General features: G+C 42.2%; 1 protein-coding gene across 1 annotated transcript in view; it reads left to right on the top strand.

The window, feature by feature from the left end:
* oit3 (oncoprotein induced transcript 3) overlaps positions 1-20,997 on the top strand; it is a 34,982-nt gene extending 13,985 nt beyond the window's left edge. The window contains exons 7-10 of the mRNA XM_080739697.1: positions 12,096-12,254; positions 12,971-13,230; positions 17,755-17,854; positions 18,384-20,997. Coding sequence (XP_080595823.1) covers positions 12,096-12,254; positions 12,971-13,230; positions 17,755-17,854; positions 18,384-18,554 — 690 coding nt within the window. The 3' untranslated portion in view covers positions 18,555-20,997. The remainder of the gene's footprint in view (positions 1-12,095; positions 12,255-12,970; positions 13,231-17,754; positions 17,855-18,383) is intronic.
* Positions 20,998-21,077: the final 80 nt, after the last annotated feature.

The raw sequence follows: 21,077 nt of genomic DNA on the forward strand, positions 1-21,077 counted from the left end.
AGAATATGGACGCTACGGTTCAAGTGGTTAATACAAAAAAGGAGAAAAAGTGGTTAATATAAAAAAGGAGAAAACATTTTTCTATCACACAAAGATTTGGAGGACCCCCTGTAGTAACTCTGAGGACCCCCTAGGGGTCCCGGACCCCCCGTTGAATACCCTTGGCTTAGATATTATTATTAATCCCCCATTAATGACACCTTATCAGCAAGAAGATAAGTAGCACTGAAGGGATTTGACTTTAGTGACAATTGAATATCTCAGGTACAACAACAACACTGCACATGACTGGCATTAAGTAACTGATACTGCATCGTAAGTATAATCGTACACATGGACATAGTTGCACCAAAGCAAGTAAATGAACGCTGAGAGATGATATACTGTAATAGAGCACAAAACCGACAGTAAAATTGTTGTGCAATACTTATGTTTTATTGATAAGACAAAAAGCTATGTGGGCACTGCTTGAAGCCAAGTCAAGTCATCTTTATTTATGCACAGTAGCACATGACCCAAAGTGTTTTCCAATCGAGAATGACAAAACAAAACAAAACAAAACAAAACAAAAAGGATATCCATAATCCACAGTCCATGTCCACGAAGCAAGACTAGAATGTAAAACACTTGTAACACATTCATACTTTTGATCAGATGCAGATGCAGAAAAGATTATCCATGCCTTCATCACCAGCTCTATTCACAGGACTGCCAAAACAAGCCATAGACTACAGACCAGGCCTGGAATTTCATCATTTTAGGGGCAAGGCCACTTGGCCTTTGGTGTTGTCCATTCTTTGAGGGCACATATGCAAAATGCCAGGGCAGGAAGGCCATCAAATAAAACAAGATTTTAGTCCATTGAAAGAATGTGTTGAATTTAAGGGTTAGGGATGATAACCTAATCTGTGGTGAAATAGTATTTACAATCAGATCCATGCTCAGCCCTGCACCAATCAAAGTCACATGATTGGTTTAAAGATTGGGGAGTTAAGATTTCAGAATCTCAACAAAAGACACTGGTGTCTACATGACAAGAAAGAGACACCGGTGTCTACTGTCTACATATTGACAAGAAAGAGACAGAGCAGAAAGTGGTACAGTCAGCTGGGGCATTAAGGCCACTGTGGCCTCAGGTCATGCCATTGGTTTGAGGGGCACAAGGCCAAACTGAGGGGCAACGGCGGCCATGGCCTTCGTGGCCTCCATGACATTCCTGCCCTGCTACAGACTACAACTCATCCAAAACTCTGCTGCAAGGCTACTAACCAGAACGAAGAATAGGCTATCTTTGTGCATGACACTCCCATGCAAATATGCATATGTCAGGCTTTTGGTCCGGGACTTTGGAATTAACACTGAGAGAAGACTTGGCTGACGTACTATTCAGTCTACTGCAGTAAAACGTTGGTGTGGTTTGCTAATAACATCCAACATACATGGTGTAATACAAATAATAAAAGTTGGATATTAAGTGGTAATGAGTAATAAATTGCACAACAGTTTAAGTCAACCTGATGATAGGTGTGCAAAAAACAGCTTCAATATATTGACATTGGTTTAGTAATGAATGCCCATAGATTAGCATTGTTACGGTATACTATTCAGAAATAGGAGTTGCACCGTCCCTGCAGGGTTACTGGGGCAGTGTATTTACATACTGTATGTTGCAGCCCAAAAAATAAATAATACAGAATATAAATGGATGAATAATTTGGCACTCGAAGATATACAGGATATATACATTAAAACCCATTAAGGCCTGGAATTATTTTATACTTTAAAAAATAGCAGATATACAAGCTCACAGCGCGGCACCGAGTGCCGCGCTGCAAGCTTGTAGATCTGCTATTTTTGAAAGATATTTAAATTTTTGGCAAATCTTTGAATATATCTTTTTAAAACATTTGTAACTCAAATATTTGCTTCTGTGGGGTAACATCATTTGAGATGGGGGTCTGCGGCCAAATACATGCAATTTTGGGGATCCTTGACATGAAAAGGTTTGAGAACCACTGATTTAGAAGAAGGATTTAAAATACTTTTATGGAATCATGTCAAACATATTTAATTACTTCTATACATTTTCACGATTAAAAATAAATTAGCAGATCTACAAGCTCGCAGCTTGGCACTTGGTGCTGCGCTGTGAGGTTGTATATCTGGTATTTTTCAATAAAGAATGCATAAAATAATCGTTAAAGTGGTTCAAATCTAACGTGACACAGATTTGCGTTCCCAGGATGGCTCATTTACCAAACAAAATATCCACAACTTTCCAACGTCCCATCATGCATTGCGCAGAAGGTGTGCGGCAGCTTCCGGCGCCGCAGCCGAGAGTGATCTACAAGCTCACAACAGTTGCATCTGCAACGCGACGTGAGCTTGTATGTCTGCTGTTCTCCGGAAGTGTCCCACAGATAATACTACTGTAAATTCTCGTGGAAACAGGTGGATACTGTACACTGTGTGTGTGAACGGGTATTCACAGTTGGGTCCCTGTCCAGAGCTCTCATAGCTTGAGGGAAACGTCTCCTTCTGGGTTTTTCTGTGGTGGCTTTGTGACCTTGCAGGTGTTTGCTCGACCGCAGTACCACACACTGTGATGGGGGTCCTTCGTAATCTTTCTAGCTCTGTAGACCAGGTTTTCACAAACCTATATCCATGCAAAGGCTATATAGCTTCTGGATGTGGAGTGTGGACCCCCTGTTGTGAAAACTAAAATCTGGAAAAAAAAACTTCCAATGTACAGTACAAGCTTACACAATGCGTTGCATCACTGATTGTTGTGAACATGTGCAGTAGGGTGCCGAGTGCCGCGCTGCAATCTTGTAGATCTGCTATTTTTGAAAGATATTGACATTTTTGGCAAATCTTTGAATATATCTTTTTAAAACATTTGTAACTCAAATATTTGCTTCTGTGGGGTAACATAATTTGAGATGGGGGTCTGCGGCCAAATACATGCAATTTTGGGGATCCTTGACATGAAAAGGTTTGAGAACCACTGATTTAGAAGAAGGATTTAAAATACATTTATGGAATCATGTCAAACATATTTAATTACTTCTATACATTTTCACGATTAAAAATAAATTAGCAGATCTACAAGCTCGGCTTAGCTCGCAGCTTGGCACTTGTGCTGCGCTGTGAGGTTGTATATCTGGTATTTTTCAATAAATAATGCATAAAATAATCGTTAAAGTGGTTCAAATCTAACGTGACACAGATTCGCGTTCCCGGTCTAAATGCCTTTAACACCTTCTAAGCCTGGCCGCACTCCCTCGGACTTCCTACTGGGTCCCATCAGCCAATCGTCTATTCCCGTCTATTGCCGTAATTTATGAAATTAATCATAATTTTTTGAAAAATACAGTCGCAGGTCGTGCTCTGTCTCTTTAAGAGACGTTGCGCAATCAGATCACGTCAGAAACGTGATGACGTCATCGGCTGGCTCTGCCACTGGCTCCACGAGCGGCCATTACGTTCCCCTTCACTGTGTGTGCTGCAGCCTGGTTTAGCCCATCCCCTCAAGAGTTTCGACCAGACGAGAGGCGAAATCAAGGCTTCGGAATGAGTGGAATACATGGAATTAGATCGATGTGCGTGCGACGAGGACGTAATGTACTTTCGAACGCTGTTTTTTCTCGCGGATTACCCCATCTCGCTCCATGCAAATGAACGGCAGAAATACAGCCAGCAGCAGCTTCTAAGTAAGTGGCCGCCCAAACACGTAGTGTGTGCACGTCCTGCTGGCTTGCACTGAACGACCCGCGCGCGTTGTTTATCATTTGGTGTGTTTGTTTTTTAAAATATGTTTATAAATAAAACGCTGATTGCACGGCAGTACCGGGGTTCAGGGGGTTCTGCCGGGGCTTGGAAGGTGTTTTAATACAGCAGGATGGCTCATTTACCAACCAAAATATCCACAACTTTCCAACGTCCCATCATGCATTGCGCAGAAGGTGTGCGGCAGCTTCCGGCGCCGCAGCCGAGAGTGATCTACAAGCTCACAACAGTTGCATCTGCAACGCGACGTGAGGTTGTATGGCTGCTGTTCTCCGGAAGTGTCCCACAGATAATGTTACAGTAAATTCTCGCGGAAACAGGTGGACACTGTACACTGTGTGTGTGTGAACGGGTATTCACAGTTGGGTCCCTGTCCAGAGCTCTTTAGCTTGAGGGAAACGTCTCCTTCTGTGTTTTTCTGTGGTGGCTTTGTGGCCTTTGTGGACCCCCTGTTGTGAAAACTAAAATCTGGAAAAAAACTTCCAATGTACAGTACAAGCTTACACAATGCGTTGCATCACTGATTGTTGTGAACATGTGCAGTAGGCCTGCTATTACTGTATATATGATTTATTCGTAGATGTATTTGTAGATTCTTTTGTACAATAACTAGAGGTTCGCGGCAACATCTAGAGTCCACGCCCGTTTTTTTTTTTTTTTTTAAATAAAAAAAAAAAAGGTAAAAAAAAAAAAAAAAATTTTTGAAAAAAAATGTTTTTTTTGAATAAAAAAAGGTTTTGGCCTAATTGTGTTATTATTGTATAATAGGCCTGCCAATGTTTTATTTTCATTATTTCAATGTTTTTATTTTAGCAACACACACACACACACACACACACACACACACACACACACACACACACACACACACACACACACACACACACACACACACACACACACACACACAGACAGACAGACAGACAGACAGACAGACAGACAGACAGACTGTATCTTGCTGTGAACTCTAGAGGTGAGTGGCCCGAAGGGCCGCGAACTTCTTGTAAGATACAGGCTCTCGGCTAGCTAGCTACAGGCTCTCGGCTAGCTAGCCCAGTAACAGTGGATTCTAGTTTGTTAATTCCAGAAGAAAAGCTTGGTTGCTGGTTGGCTATTTCTTCCCTATTCCTACTTGTCTTGAGAGCAGAGGGACAGAGGAGGGGAGGTAGCAGAATGCAGGCTGTCGCTGCTGCGCGCCCGGTGTTGTATGGGCTGGTGTAGGGTTACAGATCCATGGGCTGGGCGGACGTTAAGATCCCCTGGACTGGGCGGACGTTATAGCCAATTGGAGTGCTGGATTTGGTCGTGTCTGACTGACAAACTCGTGTCTGACTGACAAACTGACAAAAACCGCTGGCTGCAGTTTACAAATGTAATATAAGATGACATGGCCAAAATAAGGATTCCAAGTTGAAATTCGTTAAATTGTCTCAACAATTTTATGAATCGGAAAGCAGCACTATGTAAAAGAATATGTTAATACAATAATACTTGTATACTTAATACTTGTATTTGTTAAATAAATTAATATTAAGTTAAATAAATATGGATAAAATCCATAACCAAAATAAGACGAGACGAGACAAAGGACTGTATCTTAGATTGCTGTATTTTAAGAGAGTTCAGACAAGGAAGACAGACAGTGAGCATACCATAGTGGTAGCTTGCTAATTCTCTCTCCCCTCCAAGATGGAAGTTAACATGTATATAAAGAGTACAGTTATAACAGTATAAGTCGTGGGACTCATTGATTGGTTCCCAGATCATAACAAGGAAGACAGTGACACGTAGTGTTGGTAATTTTCCACTAGTGACATACAGTATAAACCAAAACATGATTATATCATGGCAACCAAAGTTACTATGACCTGTAATCTATTAGCCTGAGTTTACAGTATCCGACCAAAATATGGTCTCCTATACTGTAAGTTCAGTTCATAATATATCCTTATATGGTCATATGAGCCTCGTACACAAACCATACAATTATGTCTCATAATTTTATATCCTATCAGTATTCATTCTCCTTGCTCTTCTATTGAGACATATACTGTAGAGTGTGTCAAAGGACATGTCTCAGTCTCACTTAGACACAGGATCTGACATGAATTTGTGACCGGGCGGACAGACATGTCTTGCACTTTTTTCCAGTGTTTCCATTGCACAGACTGACACTTTTAGGGTGGAACTCTGAAAGCATTTGTAAATTGTGTGAGCCAAGAGTCTGTCTCCAGAGACTACACTGACCGCATGACCGGTCCACACCATCCTCCGCCGGGCTCCCTGGGCCCCTGAGGAGCTATTAGGCCTTTCCTTTTCCCTGTGTTTGGCTCAAGTTTACAAACTCTTGGAAATGTCAGAGAAACGATATTAACTTATACCAGATATTTCATAACTTCAAAGATTAGAGGAAAAATGTTGTCGGTGCATCAACCATGTTGGAGGTTGTGTGGATGTGTAAATGAATGCTGACCATGAACACATATTTTGGAACTGTCCAATAATGGACAGCTATTGGGATATTGTATTGTCAGTGATGAAGAAGATACTAAACTATGAGACACCCAAAAACAAGTCTTGTACTATACTTTGGAAACCTGACACAGGACATTAAAAAAAACTATGTGTTGCGTTCTGTCGGTGTTGTTTGGTGTTTGTCTGTTTTTAGTTTTTGTTATATGTGAAAAAATGATTTGAATGCAAAAATGTAGTATGCCAAAGCAAATTCCTATGTGTATTACACAATGGTTAATAAAGTAATCTGAATCTGAATCTGAATCTGAATCTGAATTACACAAAGAGAAGATATGTACCTAGTCAAAGTGTTATTGGCAGCTAGTAAAAAAAGCAATTACAAGGCTATGGTACAAAGAAAGATCCTCCAATTTGTGAGCAGTGGCTGAGCATTAGTGGAGCAGAGATATTTGCAATGGAGAAACTAACTCATAACTTGCAACTGCTCGAAAAATGGGAGAAATAGAGTGAATGTAGAACCCAACCAGACAGCCATAGGCGACTCTAGCCTCTTCCAGCAAGGGGTGCACGACCTCTATTACCTCATGCACGCGCGCGCAGCGGATATTAGCGGTTTTGTACTGTTGTTTTAGCGGATTTCTGCAGTTAATTTTGTACCCAATGCATTTTTTCAAGTTAAAATCGGTTCGGTTCTACACGGCGGCAGAACCATTTTGGGCTTAATATAATAGGGTTTATAAAAGCATGATCTGACTGTCTTAGTCTTACCTTGGGCTGGTCAGGAGGAAATGGTTCAGTCACGCACAGTGAGACAAGAGTCCTGGCTGATAGAGCCTGAGGTCTGTGTTTTGTAGAGGAAAGTCAGGTACAAAATGATCCTCTCCATGTGATGTTTCAGGGCAAGCAGCTATATTATAATATCTACCGGTAGTCACGTCCATAGTAGTGAAGAGCTCGAACTCCATGCTTTATTTTTAACAGATGTTGTTTTCAATTTCAATACTGGCGCGTGGATATGACATCACATCAGGAGGGGAGGGGGGGGCTGCCTGGAGCTGCCAGCCTCTATCACTACCACTAGGGGGTGTTGTTGTATTCGGTCTGAGTGGATGTAAAGTTACATTACAAAAAAAAAAAAAATCAAAATGGCCACCTGGCGGCCAGGGGTTGCACGTGCACCCTAGGACACCCCTTAAAATCGCCTATGCAGACAGCACCACTAACAATGATGGACATTCATGAATGGACTGGAATGTGATGCTTGATAATGTTATAGGAACCACTGCACTGTGACTGTAATCTGCAAATACACTTCTAACCCGTTAAAGGCCTGTCCATAGACCATACTCTCTCCGAAACCAAACTTTCCCACGTGCAGCTTTCCGAACTCTGATTCCAGGTAATGCTTTTCAAAAGTTGAGAGTGACGTCATTTTGTACTTTGTAGTTCGGTTTCGTATGGTCAGGCCTTTAGACCTTTAAGCATTATTTTAGGCTTTAACAAGGCTATTAAAAATAGCTGATATACAAGCTCCCTGCACGGCACCGAGTGCCACGCTGCGAGCATGTAGATCTGCTATCTTTTTTTACATCTTGAAAATATGTGCAAGTCTTTTAACACATATGGTGCCAACCCCGAGTTTCCCGAGTTTGTATTGGTACTAGTGCTGTGCCAACCCCGAGTTTCCCGAGTTTGGGCCGTTTTTGAAAAAAATAATAATTTTTTTTTCAAATTTTTTTTTTTCCCAAAAATATTTTTTGGACCTCCAGAAATGTATTAGGCATGATCGCGATCGCGAAATTGCATGTTTAACCCCCATACCAACCCATTCTTTCAAACATGGCAGCCATGTTTGTTTACATCTGAAGAAAACATAATGGCTGATAAATCATGAATGCCTGAACGGATTTCCAAGCGGATTTTTTTGTTTGAAAGCTGTGAACAGCATCTACACACGTGGTGCATCATCTAGGCATGGGCGTGCACTTTTTACACACTTGCACAATTACATGGAAGTCTATGGTAACCATGGCAACGCGAGACATTGAAGAGAAAAAATCATTGCAACATATAGTCAGGTTTGTTATGTATTTTTGTCAGATTTTTGTGAGGATTTGTAAAACTATACATTTTTGGAATCTTCAGAGCATGGGGAATCCAAAAATCAATGTTTCCATTTGCACAGACACCTGCAAAGCCGCCATTTTGGACGTTCAAAATGGCCGACATAAAATACATAATTTGTGCTATCTTGGCTTCTAGACAACCTAGAAACTTAATTAAACATGCCAATCCTATGTTTTCTGGGTCAAGGAATCGAATGAGTAAATGTTGGGTGTAAAATGTTCCGGACCCCCACCCCCTTTCTGGGGGTTATCTATTTTGGGACCTCCCAGAACATTACGCCAGCCAGTTAATGTCCTAATTTCATAATATTAGAGTTGTTTTGTAGGTTTTAAAACCTCCTGGGTTCATTTATTATACTTTTAAAGCAGCCAGAATAATCCTTCTGACTTTTGGTTGGGGTCTTTCCTCACCTGGGACCCCCAGACAGACCCCTGAGTCTGTCTCAGTAATCGCTCTGCTCCAGAACAATGTTAAATTAGATCATAATTGAAGCATAAAAGTTGTTGTAGCTGGGCTCTGAAAACAAAAAGGAGTAGTAGCAAATACCAGGGGTCTTCCACAGGGGGTCCGGGACTCCTGGGGGGTCCTCAGAGTTACTACAGGGGGCCCACCAAATCTTGATGGGATTTGAAACTTTGAATGTTTTTATGTATTCAGGGCTTATGTACCGATGTTTCTGGTTGACATTGGCACATTTCACTCAGTTTTTTTCATCTCACTCATGTCACTTTGTCTGCTGACCTCACTCAGCAACGAAATATAAATAAAATAAACGAAAATAAAACAATTCACAGGAGGCAAGCAGTGATCACCCCATGATGTGCACTGCAATGTAGTTTCAAATGCACTGCATTGCAGGGGCTTTTTGAGAGTAAAGAACAAAAAAAGAAGAGGAAGACACGTGTGACATGCATGATCTGGGCAGATTGCCCCAGGAAATGTGCCAATCTCAACCCAAAACAACGGTATTGTACATTGATGGTTTATTAGTATTCTCAGTATTATTTATAACATTTTTGTGTTGGACAGTTATGGTTGACAGGTGTTACTGCTGGGATTGCAATATTTAAGGTATTGCAACTTCATATTTTGGGACACCCAGACTAACATGTCCATTTATTGCACTGCACTCACTGACAACACAACACAACACACACCCACCTCTGTGTTATAGTCACCCCAAAACCCGCACCCATCCTCTTATAGAGCCCATGGTCAATTATGCCCAAGGAGATTCACTACAATACAGTAATTTCAGACATGCAGGATCTATTCGTCTTTATCATCGTCATCTTCAATGTCCAACCTAATAGTGTTGACACAGTCTCCACCATAGCATAGAGTGGAAGGCAGGTTATTTGAGCAGGGAGGGCAAGACCCCTGACTGGAACATACCCTCCACTCTCTGAATTTCACCCATTTTCTTCGATTGGTGGAAGCTTAGGGCAATTTGTCAGGTATGATTTATCCCGCAATGTGACATAGTTGGCACAGAGGATATGTGGTAGCAGTGCAGCACGAGTTGGTTGTTGGACCTTTTGAACTGTAAACACGGCATGCAACATGCTCCAATGACTGCAATGTTGATGGAAGCTCACCATTAATAAGCTCAGGAGAAATGGAACTCTTGCTAAGGTCCTTGAAGCGGTTAATGGCTTAATGTCATCATTATCAGGCTTCAAGTAGGCGTTGACCCATGACGAATTGTGTAGGCCAAGGAACCCTTGACATTTGTGACATTCAATAACTTGAACTCACTCAAATATATCTATTTACTTTTTTTTGTACCTTGGCTTTGACTGTTGCAAATTTCAGAGAAGTAACAGCAGTGTTGGGTGACCAAACACATTATGTCTCACAAAGCACCATAAGAAGCAGAGGAAAGGACTTGATGAGGAATCAGGGCATCAGCCTCTTCATGTGTGTGCACTTCCTCAAAATCATGTCCCTTGATGAAGGTATCGTATTATGATGCCTACTTTGTCATACCTTGACAAATTCCCCTGAGCTTCCATCAATTGAAGAAAATAGATGGAATTCAGAAAGTGGAGGGTATGTTCCAGTCAAGTGTCTTGCCCTCCATGCTTCAAAGGCTTTTTTATTGATTTGATTGAAGTATTTATTAGAAGTTTTGCATAGGAAAAATTACAGTTTCATGATAGTACAGTTCACTGATATAAAGGTCAACTAAAAGGAAACTAAGGTAAGGCATAAGACGTTGAGATCCTTCGTTTTAACACATATAAATATAGGCAATACTTGAGCTCATCAAATGTGGCTGCAAAGCAGATTGCAAGCGATGGTGCTTAAACAATACAAACAAAGACTGTCAACATTATTAGGGAGGACATGTAGTGAATCTCTTTGGGCATAATTGACCGTGAGCTCTTTAAGAGGATAGGGTGTGGGTTTTGGGGTGACGATAACACAGAGGTGTGTATGTTGTGTTGTAAGTGTGAGTGCAGTGCAATAAATGGACATGTTAGTCTGCGTGCCTAAAGTAATATGTTGCAACAGGGACGGCTCCAGGGGGGGGGGGGGGCTAGAGGGGGCTTTAGCCCTATCTAAGCCCGCCCTCCCCACAAACTCAATTAACACCTGTCAACCATAACTATCCAACACAAAAATGTTATAAATAATACTGAGAATACTAATAAACCATCAAAGGTTACATTTTCAAATCCCATCAAGATTTGGCGGGCCCCCTCCTGTAGTAACTGAGGACCCCCCAGGGGTCCCGGACCCCCTGTGGAAGACCCCTGGTATTTGCTACTACTCCTTTTTGTTTTCAAAGCCCAGCTACAACAACTTTTATGCTTCAATTATGATCTAATTTAACATTGCTCTGGAGCAGAGCGATTACTGAGATACCGGTAGGTTCAAGGGTCTGTCTGAGGGTCCCAGGTGAGGAAAGACCCCAACCAAAAGTCAGAAGGATTATTCTGGCTGCTTTAAAAGTATAATAAATTAACCCAGGAGGTTTTAAAACCTACAAAACAACTCTAATATTATGAAATTAGGACAAATTAGCCAGGACAACTGGCTGGCGAAATGTTCTGGGAGGTCCCAAAATAGATAACCCCCAGAAAGGGGGTGGGGGTCCGGAACATTTTACACCCAACATTTACTCATTCGATTCCTTGACCCAGAAAACATATGATTGGCATGTTTAATTAAGTTTCTAGGTTGTCTAGAAGCCAAGATAGAACAAATTATGCATTTTATGTCGGCCATTTTGAACGTCCAAAACGTCGGCTTTGCAGGTGTCTGTGCAAATGGAAACATTGATTTTTGGATTCCCCATGCTCTGAAGATTCCAAAAATGTATAGTTTTACAAATCCTCACAAAAATCCGACAAACATACATTTCTTAACATAACAAACCTGACTAATAAGTGTTAAAAGTCTTTAAAATTTAAAATGAATTTGGCCGTGGCCCGTGGACCGCCATCTCAAAATAAGTTGTTCCAGGCACCCCCAGAAGCAGAGATTTGAGTTACAAAAGTTTGCTTTGAAGAATACATATTCATTTTTCAAAAATGTCAAGATTTTTCAAAAAAATAGCAGATCTACAAGCTCGCAGCGCACACTCTATGAGCTTGTCTATCTGCTATTTTTCAATAGTCAAAGCATAAAATAATTCCAAGTGTTTTAAGGTTTTAAGGTTAAAAAAAGAAACAATATGAACTGAATGCCTCCCCCAGGTAACTGATGACAAGATCGTGGGCACCAACCTGGTGACAGGCCTGCCCAGGAGCAGCCCTGGCAGCAGCAGCCGCGACATGATAGTCCGCACCAGCAAGCTGCTGCTGCCCGTCACCTGCGAGTTCCCCAGGGAGTACAGCGTGTCCGACGGCTACCAGGTACTGTTGATTTCCTAGACCTGTGGTTCTCAAACGTAGAGATTTGAAGGTCTCCCCTTAACTTTGACAGTGTACACATGGAACCAAATGGACCCATCAGGGTCCATTTGGTTCCATGTGTACACTGTCAAAGTTACAGAATTGTAAGGGCCAATTTACACCCCCATAAAGGAACCTAGAGAGTCCCTGAAATTTACTTTGTCTTAAGAAAAATGTCCGTCGACTACCCTTTTTCACTGACGAAAACTAAATAAAAACTAAGCTATGGTGGTGACTAAGATTAAGACTAAATACTTTGACAATTTCGTCAACAAATAGACAAAAATGCTGTGGGAGAGACTAATGGAGAAGAGATCCAGTAGAACTAAAAGACAAGCCATTTTATGTTTGGTTGCACTCGGGTGTTGCGCTCTGAAATGAGCAGATCTACAAGCTCACAACGCGACGCAGCGCGACGCGTTGTGAGCTTGTAGATCTGCTTTTTTCGGTACGCAACCAAGTGAAGAACCAGGCGTTACAACGCCCATCAAGGCACCGCCAAAATACACTTTAGCCCACAGAATCAACTGTAGATTTAGTCGACTAAAATCGCGTGATATTTAGTCGACTAAAACTAGACTAAAACTAAAATATTTCAGACTAAATTTCATTTTTATTCAAAAGACTATGACTAAAACAAAATGAACATTTTGCTGCAAAAAAAAAAAAATCAACAGGCCTCCCTGCGCAGCTCCGCCCTGGAGCTGGCGGGCCACAGCCAGGGCGTCTTCCCCTTCTCCCTGGAGCTCTTCAAGAGCGCAGAGTTCTCGGAGCCCTACAGCGCCCCGCCGCAGCTCCGCCTGCAGGACTCGCTGTTCTTCGGCGTGGAGCCCCTGGGGGAGAGGGTGGAGGGCCTGTCCGCGCTGGTGGAGAGCTGCTTCGCCACGCCCAGCCCCAAGGCTGACCAGGCGCTCAAGTACTACCTCATCAGGGACGGGTGAGTTGAGTATAGCCCAGAGTTCCCCAATTAGTTTTCCCCAAGGGCCGAATCATGTCTAGGGTACCAAGCCGAGGGCCACAACATTGCAGGGGGCGACGTTGGCGTTCCCGCTACTCCAGCGACAGTTCAGATATCGTCGTTGTCGGGTATATTATGTCCAAAACCGTTTGTTTTGCATTTATCATTTTAAAAATGATTTAAACTAGTGAAAACAGCCGATCTACAAGCACACAACGCCTCGCATCGCGAGGCGTTGTGTGCTTGTAGATCTGCTGTTTTCACTACTTTTGTGCGACGGCCTTGTATGATGAAGCAGGGCTTTACTTTGCGAAAGAACGTACACATTTGGAGATACAAGGTTTCCACCCGACAATGACGATATACTATAGTGTTGTTGTTGCTGCTCTTATACCACCATTATTACTGGGGTTGGTGGGGTCCAGACAGAAGCCCCCCGCGGGCCGCAAATGGCCCGCGGGCCGCCTATTGGAGAACCCTGGTATAGCCATAAGGGAGCAGTGGTTCTCAACCTGTGGGTCGGGACCCCCAGTGGAGTCTCCAAATTATTTTGAGAGGGTCCCCAGTTGATTAGCTTAATGTGAAACACTGTTTTCTCACTCAAAAGTAAACAAGCCAACATAAAGTTTAAGTGTATGGAGCGTATAAGCACATTTCTAAAGTGACAATTGAAGGACTTTTTAATACCTCTAAAATGACAAGTTAAACATTGGCCCAAATTCTCAAATATTAGAGGCATAAATTGTGAAAATAGACGATCTACATGCTCACAGCATTGTGAGCATGTAGATCTGCTATTTTCACAATAGAACCGTGTTATACAAAATGTAAACGGTGGCCATATTGGATTTCCAGCAGCAAGTTGAGACCGGGTTTTCCATATAGGTTGTGTTCCTAACTTCCTACTGGGTCATATATAACATTTCTGTTTTTCTTTTTCTTTTTTTGCCCCCTGGGTAGACACCGAAACACTGATTATAAAAGAATTACCGGATGACACGCAGATCATTTTTGGTTTCTTACTCACTATCAATAGATATTTATTACGAAGCAAAGTTTATGCAGTGCCCATGTGGTGGGAACGAAACCGAGCGATAACAGCTTGGCATTATAGCCTAGTAGTCATAATAAAGTGCTTCTCAAACTGTGCATAATGGTAAATGGTGCCTTTACGGTACATATAAAGCCCTTCACAATGTGTCATCAACATTCCCGCACAGATGGCGGAGGAAACCATGCAAGGCACCAGCCTGCTCGCAGGGAGCAGTTAGGGGTTCGGTGTCTTGCTGAAGGACACTTCCACTCTAACCCTGGCAGGGGAGCGGAGCGATGGAACCGAGGACCTTGCGTTTCAAAAGCGGTTGCTCTATCTCCTGAGCCACTGCAACTCAGTACCTCAATCTGGGGCACGAGGGCAGTGTCACTCTAGATTTTAACCCATTTAGGCCTAGAATTATTGACTGCTTTAACCAGTGAAAAATAGCAGATATACAAGCTCACAGCGCGGCACCGAGTGCCGCGCTGCGAGCTTGTAGATCTGCTATTTTTGAAAAAAGTCGTGAAAATGTGTGTAAATCTTTGAATATGTGTATTTTCAAAGCGAACGTTTGTAACTAAACTTTTGCTTCTGGGGGGTCCCTGGAACTAGATATTTTGAAATGGGGGTCCGTTGGCCAAATACATATAATTTTGGGGGTCCTTCACATGAAAAGGTTTGAGAACCACTGACATAGTAGTCTCTCAAGAATAGACTAACTGAGCTCCAGTTAAGTGAAAAGGACCTTTTCTTTGACGATGGCTGGCCAGATTGCTGACATAGAAACAGAAATCTTAGAAGGATTCAAAAGACACTTATAGAATCGGGTCAAAATTCTAATTTTCACGATTTTTCAAAAATAGCAGATCTACAAGCTCGCAGCGCGGCACTCGGTGCCGCGCTGTGAGCTTGTATATCTGCTATTTTTTTATATTTAAAGCATAAAATATTGCGTCATATTGTGTTCAGGCCTAAATGGGTCAAACATCCGTGTCACGCTAGATTTTAACCACGTAACCATTATTTCATGCTTTAACTACAAACTACAAAATTGCAGATATACAAGCTCACAGCGCGGCTGCAAGCTTGTAGATCTGCTATTTTCTGCAAATCTTTGAATACGGTATATATATTTTTAAAACAAACATTTGTAACTCAAATCTTTCTTTCTCTGGGTCCCTGGAACAAAGTATTTTGGGGATGGGGGTCCGCGGTCAAATACATATAATTCTAGGGGTCCTTGACATGAAGAAGTTTGAGCACCACTGACATAGAAACATACTTTTTCCCCCCAGAAAACTGTTAGGATTTAGAAGCCTTTTTTTCTTATGTATTCTTCAAAAAAAAAAATAGCATCCCAGCAACAACAGCAGCAGCATCAGTAGCTGCAGGCAGGGACGTGCTGGCCATTGGGAAAAGCGAGACAACTCCCGAACAGCCGGTTCATTCCAGGCCGGTCCAGGCCGGCCATAGGGAAAAAAATAAAAATAAAATGTCGGCCTTCGTTCCATTTTGGGGGCTCGGTGGCCAACAAAGTAAATCGTCACTGTCGGGCAGAAACCTCGTAACTCCAAGTTTCAAATTTATAAATGTTTTCGCAAAGCAAAGCCCTGCTTCATCATATAAGGCCGTTGCACAAAAGTAGTGAAAACAGCAGATCTACAAGCACACAACGCCTCGCGGTGTGAGGCGTTGTGTGCTTGTAGATCGTCTGTTTTCACTAGTTTAAATCATTTTTAAAATGGCACCCAACAACGACGAAATATAACTCATGTACAGTAATAGAGAGAGATCTCTCTCTATAGCACGCAATGAGGGCCTCTCCAACTCTTTTTCCCGGGCTGAATCAGGGGCCCAGCACGTCCCTGGCTGCAGGCTTGCTATGTGTACACCCTTATAATGAGTGCCCGACAAGCCTAGGAGTCTGTATGTGTTCTACTGTACCAGACAGGGGCGTCACAAGGGGGGGATTGAGTTACTAGGGCCCAAGGTGGAGGGCCTTAATTATTTTATACTTTAGCTATTGAAACATAGCAGATATACAAGCTCAAGCGAGCTATTTTTGAAAAGTCGTGAAAATGTGTGCAAATCTTTGAATATATGTATTATATATATGGTCCTTCACATGAAAATGTTTGAGCACCACTGACATAGAAACATACAGTAGGTTTTTTTCAAAATGTCACGATTTAAAAAAAGAAATAGCAGATCTACAAGCTCGCAGCACGGCACTCGGTGCCGCGCTGTGAGCTTGTATATCTGCTATTTCTCAATAGTTAAAGCACAAAATAATGCGTTCCCAGTCTAAATGGGTTAAACTCTCCCACTATCAAGAACATTCATGGGGAGCCCGCAGTGAATCCTAGCTTGTACCCAGGGCCCGGAATTTGGTGCGACACCCCTGACCGTACCAGGCTGTTGAAATAAGCACCTTGACGCTTATAAAACAGAAAATCTCCATGCGTTCCCCTCAGAGGAAAGTCAAGTGAAAAATGCCACTGTTCCTTCACTCTGATTAATGTTGGGAGCGAACAGAAGAATGGCCTGGGTAGAGAAATCGAAACACGGAGCTGCTTTATCAGAAGCAAAATGGGAAAACACTCGACGCTGGCTGAATGTCATCCCCCCCTCCACCCCCCCGAATCCACAGGGACCCGTTCTCATTTTGCTATTCGATGGACAGGACAGGACAAACAAAAGCACGCTATATAATCGGTCTCCACGATTTCCAGGTTTTGTGACAAACCTCGGCGGCCCCAAAAGCCCCAAGGCAGCTAATGGTGATGGAATAACAGCTTGTTAGGAATACACAGTGGTGGAACAAGTACTAATTTTTTTTTTTTACTTATGTAAAAGTATCAATGCTGCAATGTAGAAATACTCTGTGACAAGTAACGTTTCAGTATTCAAAATGTACAAAAGTATTGGCATCAAACTATAAATGGTAAATGGTGCATGCATACAGTGTAGTGGTTTTATCCAAAGCGCTTTACATAGATTGTGCATTACATTCACCCATTCTCACACACATTCATAACACCGATGGCGGAGGAATCCATGCAAGGCACCAACCTTCTCATCGGGAGCAATTTGGGCTTCAGAGTCTTGCTCAAGGACACTTCGACACTAACTCTGGGGGAGCTCGTTATTTAACTAGATATTATATATATATATATATATATATATATATATATATATATATATATATGTATTTTTCTTCTGCCTTTATTGATAGGTATACAGTAGACTGACAAAAAATGGGGAGAGAGATGGGAGGGTGACACGCAGGAAAGGTTGTCGGGAATCACCAGCCTAGGTGATGTTATGGGCGGTTATGGTACCAAATATCTTCAGATGGGGTCCAAATACATAATATACAATATGGGGTTCGTTGACATGAAAATGTTTGATATTCTCTGTGTTAAGATATTGATCGTACTGTATATGCTTAACCTCTCCCCACCCAGCTGTATATCAGATGACACGGTGAGACAGTATTCATCCAAGGACCGGCTCTCCAAGCACTACCAGGTCCCCGTGTTCAAGTTCATCGGCAAGGACAGCCGGGTGAGAGAGAGAGAGAGAGAGAGAGAGAAGCATGCTGGGAGCCCAACTGGCCCGTTCTCACTCAGTCTCATTCATGCTGCATATTAATGCATAATCTGTGTAGAAATGTTGAAAGTGTAGAAACTATTTTTATGCAGAATTATACTTCAAACCAGTGGTGTGTATATATTGTCGCTGTAATGCAGTAATCTCTTATCTCGAAAGCTTGCAGACCGTTGTGTGGCGCTGTAATATGATCAAGAAGGGCTTTAATTTACGAAGAAAAAAATAATAATATGGAGATAAATGTTTCTGATATAAGAAACGCGCATCTAGATCATTCGATTCGTCGAAAAAGCAATCGATAGAATAATCGTGTGTGTGTGTGTGTGTGTGTGTGTGTGTGTGTGTGTGTGTGTGTGTGTGTGTGTGTGTGTGTGTGTGTGTGTGTGTGTGTGTGTGTGTGTGTGTGTGTGTGTGTGTGTGTGTGTGTGTGTGTGTGTGTGTGTGTGTGTGCGCATGCGTGTATGTGTGTGTGTGTGTGTTGCAGGAGGTGTACTTACACTGTCAGGTGTTGGTGTGTGGTGAAGGAGACTCCCGCTGCGCTCAACACTGTGGGCAGCGCCAGCGCGTGCGCAGGGGCCTGAGGACCCCCGGACCCCAGCAGGACCAGCAGCGCGTGCTCAGCGGCGGCCCCATCTTCATCCTGCCCGAGCCCTGACAACAGCGTCCCACTGCCAGCCGAGCCAATGGCAAAGCACTGTAGATGCACCGCTATAGACACTTAAACCCTATACTTACTGTCGCTCAGTGCTTCTCAACCTTTTCAGGCCGCGACCCCCAAAATAATCATATTTTAACCGGGGCACCCCCCCCCCCCCCCCACCCCCACCCTGCACAAGCACTTGGAGTTGTAAGACTTGAGGCATTACATTTTGTATAACACAGTTCTATTGTGAAAATAGCAGATCTACATGCTCACAACGCCTCGCACAGCGAGGCATTGTGAGCATGTAGATCGGCTATTTTCACAATTTCTGCCTCTAATATTTGAACATTTGGCCAATGTTTAATTTGTCATTTCAGAGGTATTAAAAATCCTTAAATTGTCACTTTAGAAAGGTGCAGATACCCTCTATACACTTAAACTTTGTGTTGTTTTTTTTTCTGTTGAGTGAGAAAAACAATGTTGCACAATTAAGTTAATCATCTGGGGACCCCCCAAAATAATTTGGGGACCCCCCTAGGGGTCCCGACCCACAGGTTGAGAACCACTGCTATAGACACTTAAACCCTATACTTACTGCAGTATACTCGTAACTGTAGTAAACCATGCACGCACGCACACACACACACACACACACACACACACACACACACACGCACACTTGCTTTACTATACTTGTGAGGACAAGGATGTCCACATTTTAGGATGGCAATTTTATGATTGCCACTTTTAACCCCATCTCCAAGGTGTCGTGCACCGAAAACAGCAGATCTACAAGCTCACAAAGCGCCGTTGCACGAGCTTGTAGCGCGTACGTTTTAGTAAGACACCTCAAGGCGACAAGCGACGGCAAACCCATATCCGTAAAAATGTGTACACATCTACACGGACGGACGTAATAACCACAACCTAAAGTCTTTTTTAAAAAGGAGAAGAAAAGTTTCGTCATAATGTCCATTTCTCATGTTCTCTTGGGGACATTTGGCCCTCAACAAGCACAGTAACACAAGTGCACGAGCACGTACACACACACACACACACACACACACACACACACACACACACACACACACACACACACACACACACACGTGCGCCAGCTCTCTCATAATCCACTGCATTGCCCCATAAACATGCACAACAGTATACAAAGTTAAACGTCAGCCATATTGCTGTTGTTTGCTGCATTTCAGGCTAAGTATACAGTATTTTGCACAGCGTGGTCGCATTAAAGTGTCAGACATTCCTATTCGAAATCATTTCGAGTAGAGCTGCAATGACATTGCGAGCTTGTAGACCTGCTGTCTTCACTATTTATGAATGTTCTAAAAAAATAATAAAGGCTTTATTGGACATACAAGGTTTCCACCTGACAGTGACAATTTACATGAAACATGGCTGACCTGCTGTCTTCACTATTTATGAATGTTCTAAAAAAATAATAAAGGCTTTATTGGACATACAAGGTTTCCACCTGACAGTGACAATTTACATGAAACATGGCTCAGTTGTTAATTTGTGTACAAACAAGCAACAATGAGCCCCGTTCTAATTAAACCATATCACCTGTCAAAACGGAGGCAGTATCTGTCACGCACATCCTTATCAAAAAATAATTTATGGTAATGAGGTCACAGCCAGTGGAGTTATCAAAATGATATGCTAATGAGGTCATAGCCTTGTACTAAAACTATGGAGAAACGGATAGAGTGGTTTGAAGCACATTGCATATGTATGAGCATTGTACAAATACTCTGAAAAAGGAGTAGCCTAGCCTATATTCAGATACTGAATACTTAAATATATTCTAATACTGCATACAGTCAAAAAGGAAACTCACAAAACCAAAAGTCACCCTCATTTGTATTTGCAGTATGAGACCTCTTCAAGGTGCAGTAAGTGATACGTTTGTGTTAGAGATGTGTTTTAGTAATCCTTGTTACAGGATGTTTGTTCAGTAACAGGGGTTTCGTCAGCTCTTTAGTAAAACGAAAGAAAATCCACTTTCAGTTCGGGATAGCAAACAGGATAAACAAGAGAGATTGGATGGTAATGACACAAATTAATTAGCGGACTAAATTGGAAATGGAACACTAACAAATTGAAGCTGATAAATGAGTATTCATCCAATCTCCAGATTGGATGAATTTGGCAACCAACCTAAAAAAAAATACATTTTCACTTCATTAAAGAAACTGGAGAGTCGAGCAGGAGACACCTGTTACTAAATAAACACTCTAAGCAATGATCGCTATCAGAATATTAGAGCTTTTCCACACACACAAAAATAACCTTCTTGTTTTAAGCAGAAAATATCTCACTACCTTTGACTCTCTGAAGCCTGTGAATTCAGAGTGACTTCTTGTTCTCTGTCTAAATATGCACAGTATTTTCTCTTTGTCAAACAGTCTATAAATATGTATTCCATGGAAATGCCTTCCGACTCTGTAATTTGTCTCTCTCTATGTATGAGTTATTAGTTTAAGGCGTTGGTTCTCAAAGTGGGTTCCTGGGAAT

This window comes from Nannobrachium achirus (genome assembly GCF_963921795.1).
Source record: "Nannobrachium achirus genome assembly, chromosome: 13".
Classification (NCBI taxonomy): domain Eukaryota; kingdom Metazoa; phylum Chordata; class Actinopteri; order Myctophiformes; family Myctophidae; genus Nannobrachium; species Nannobrachium achirus.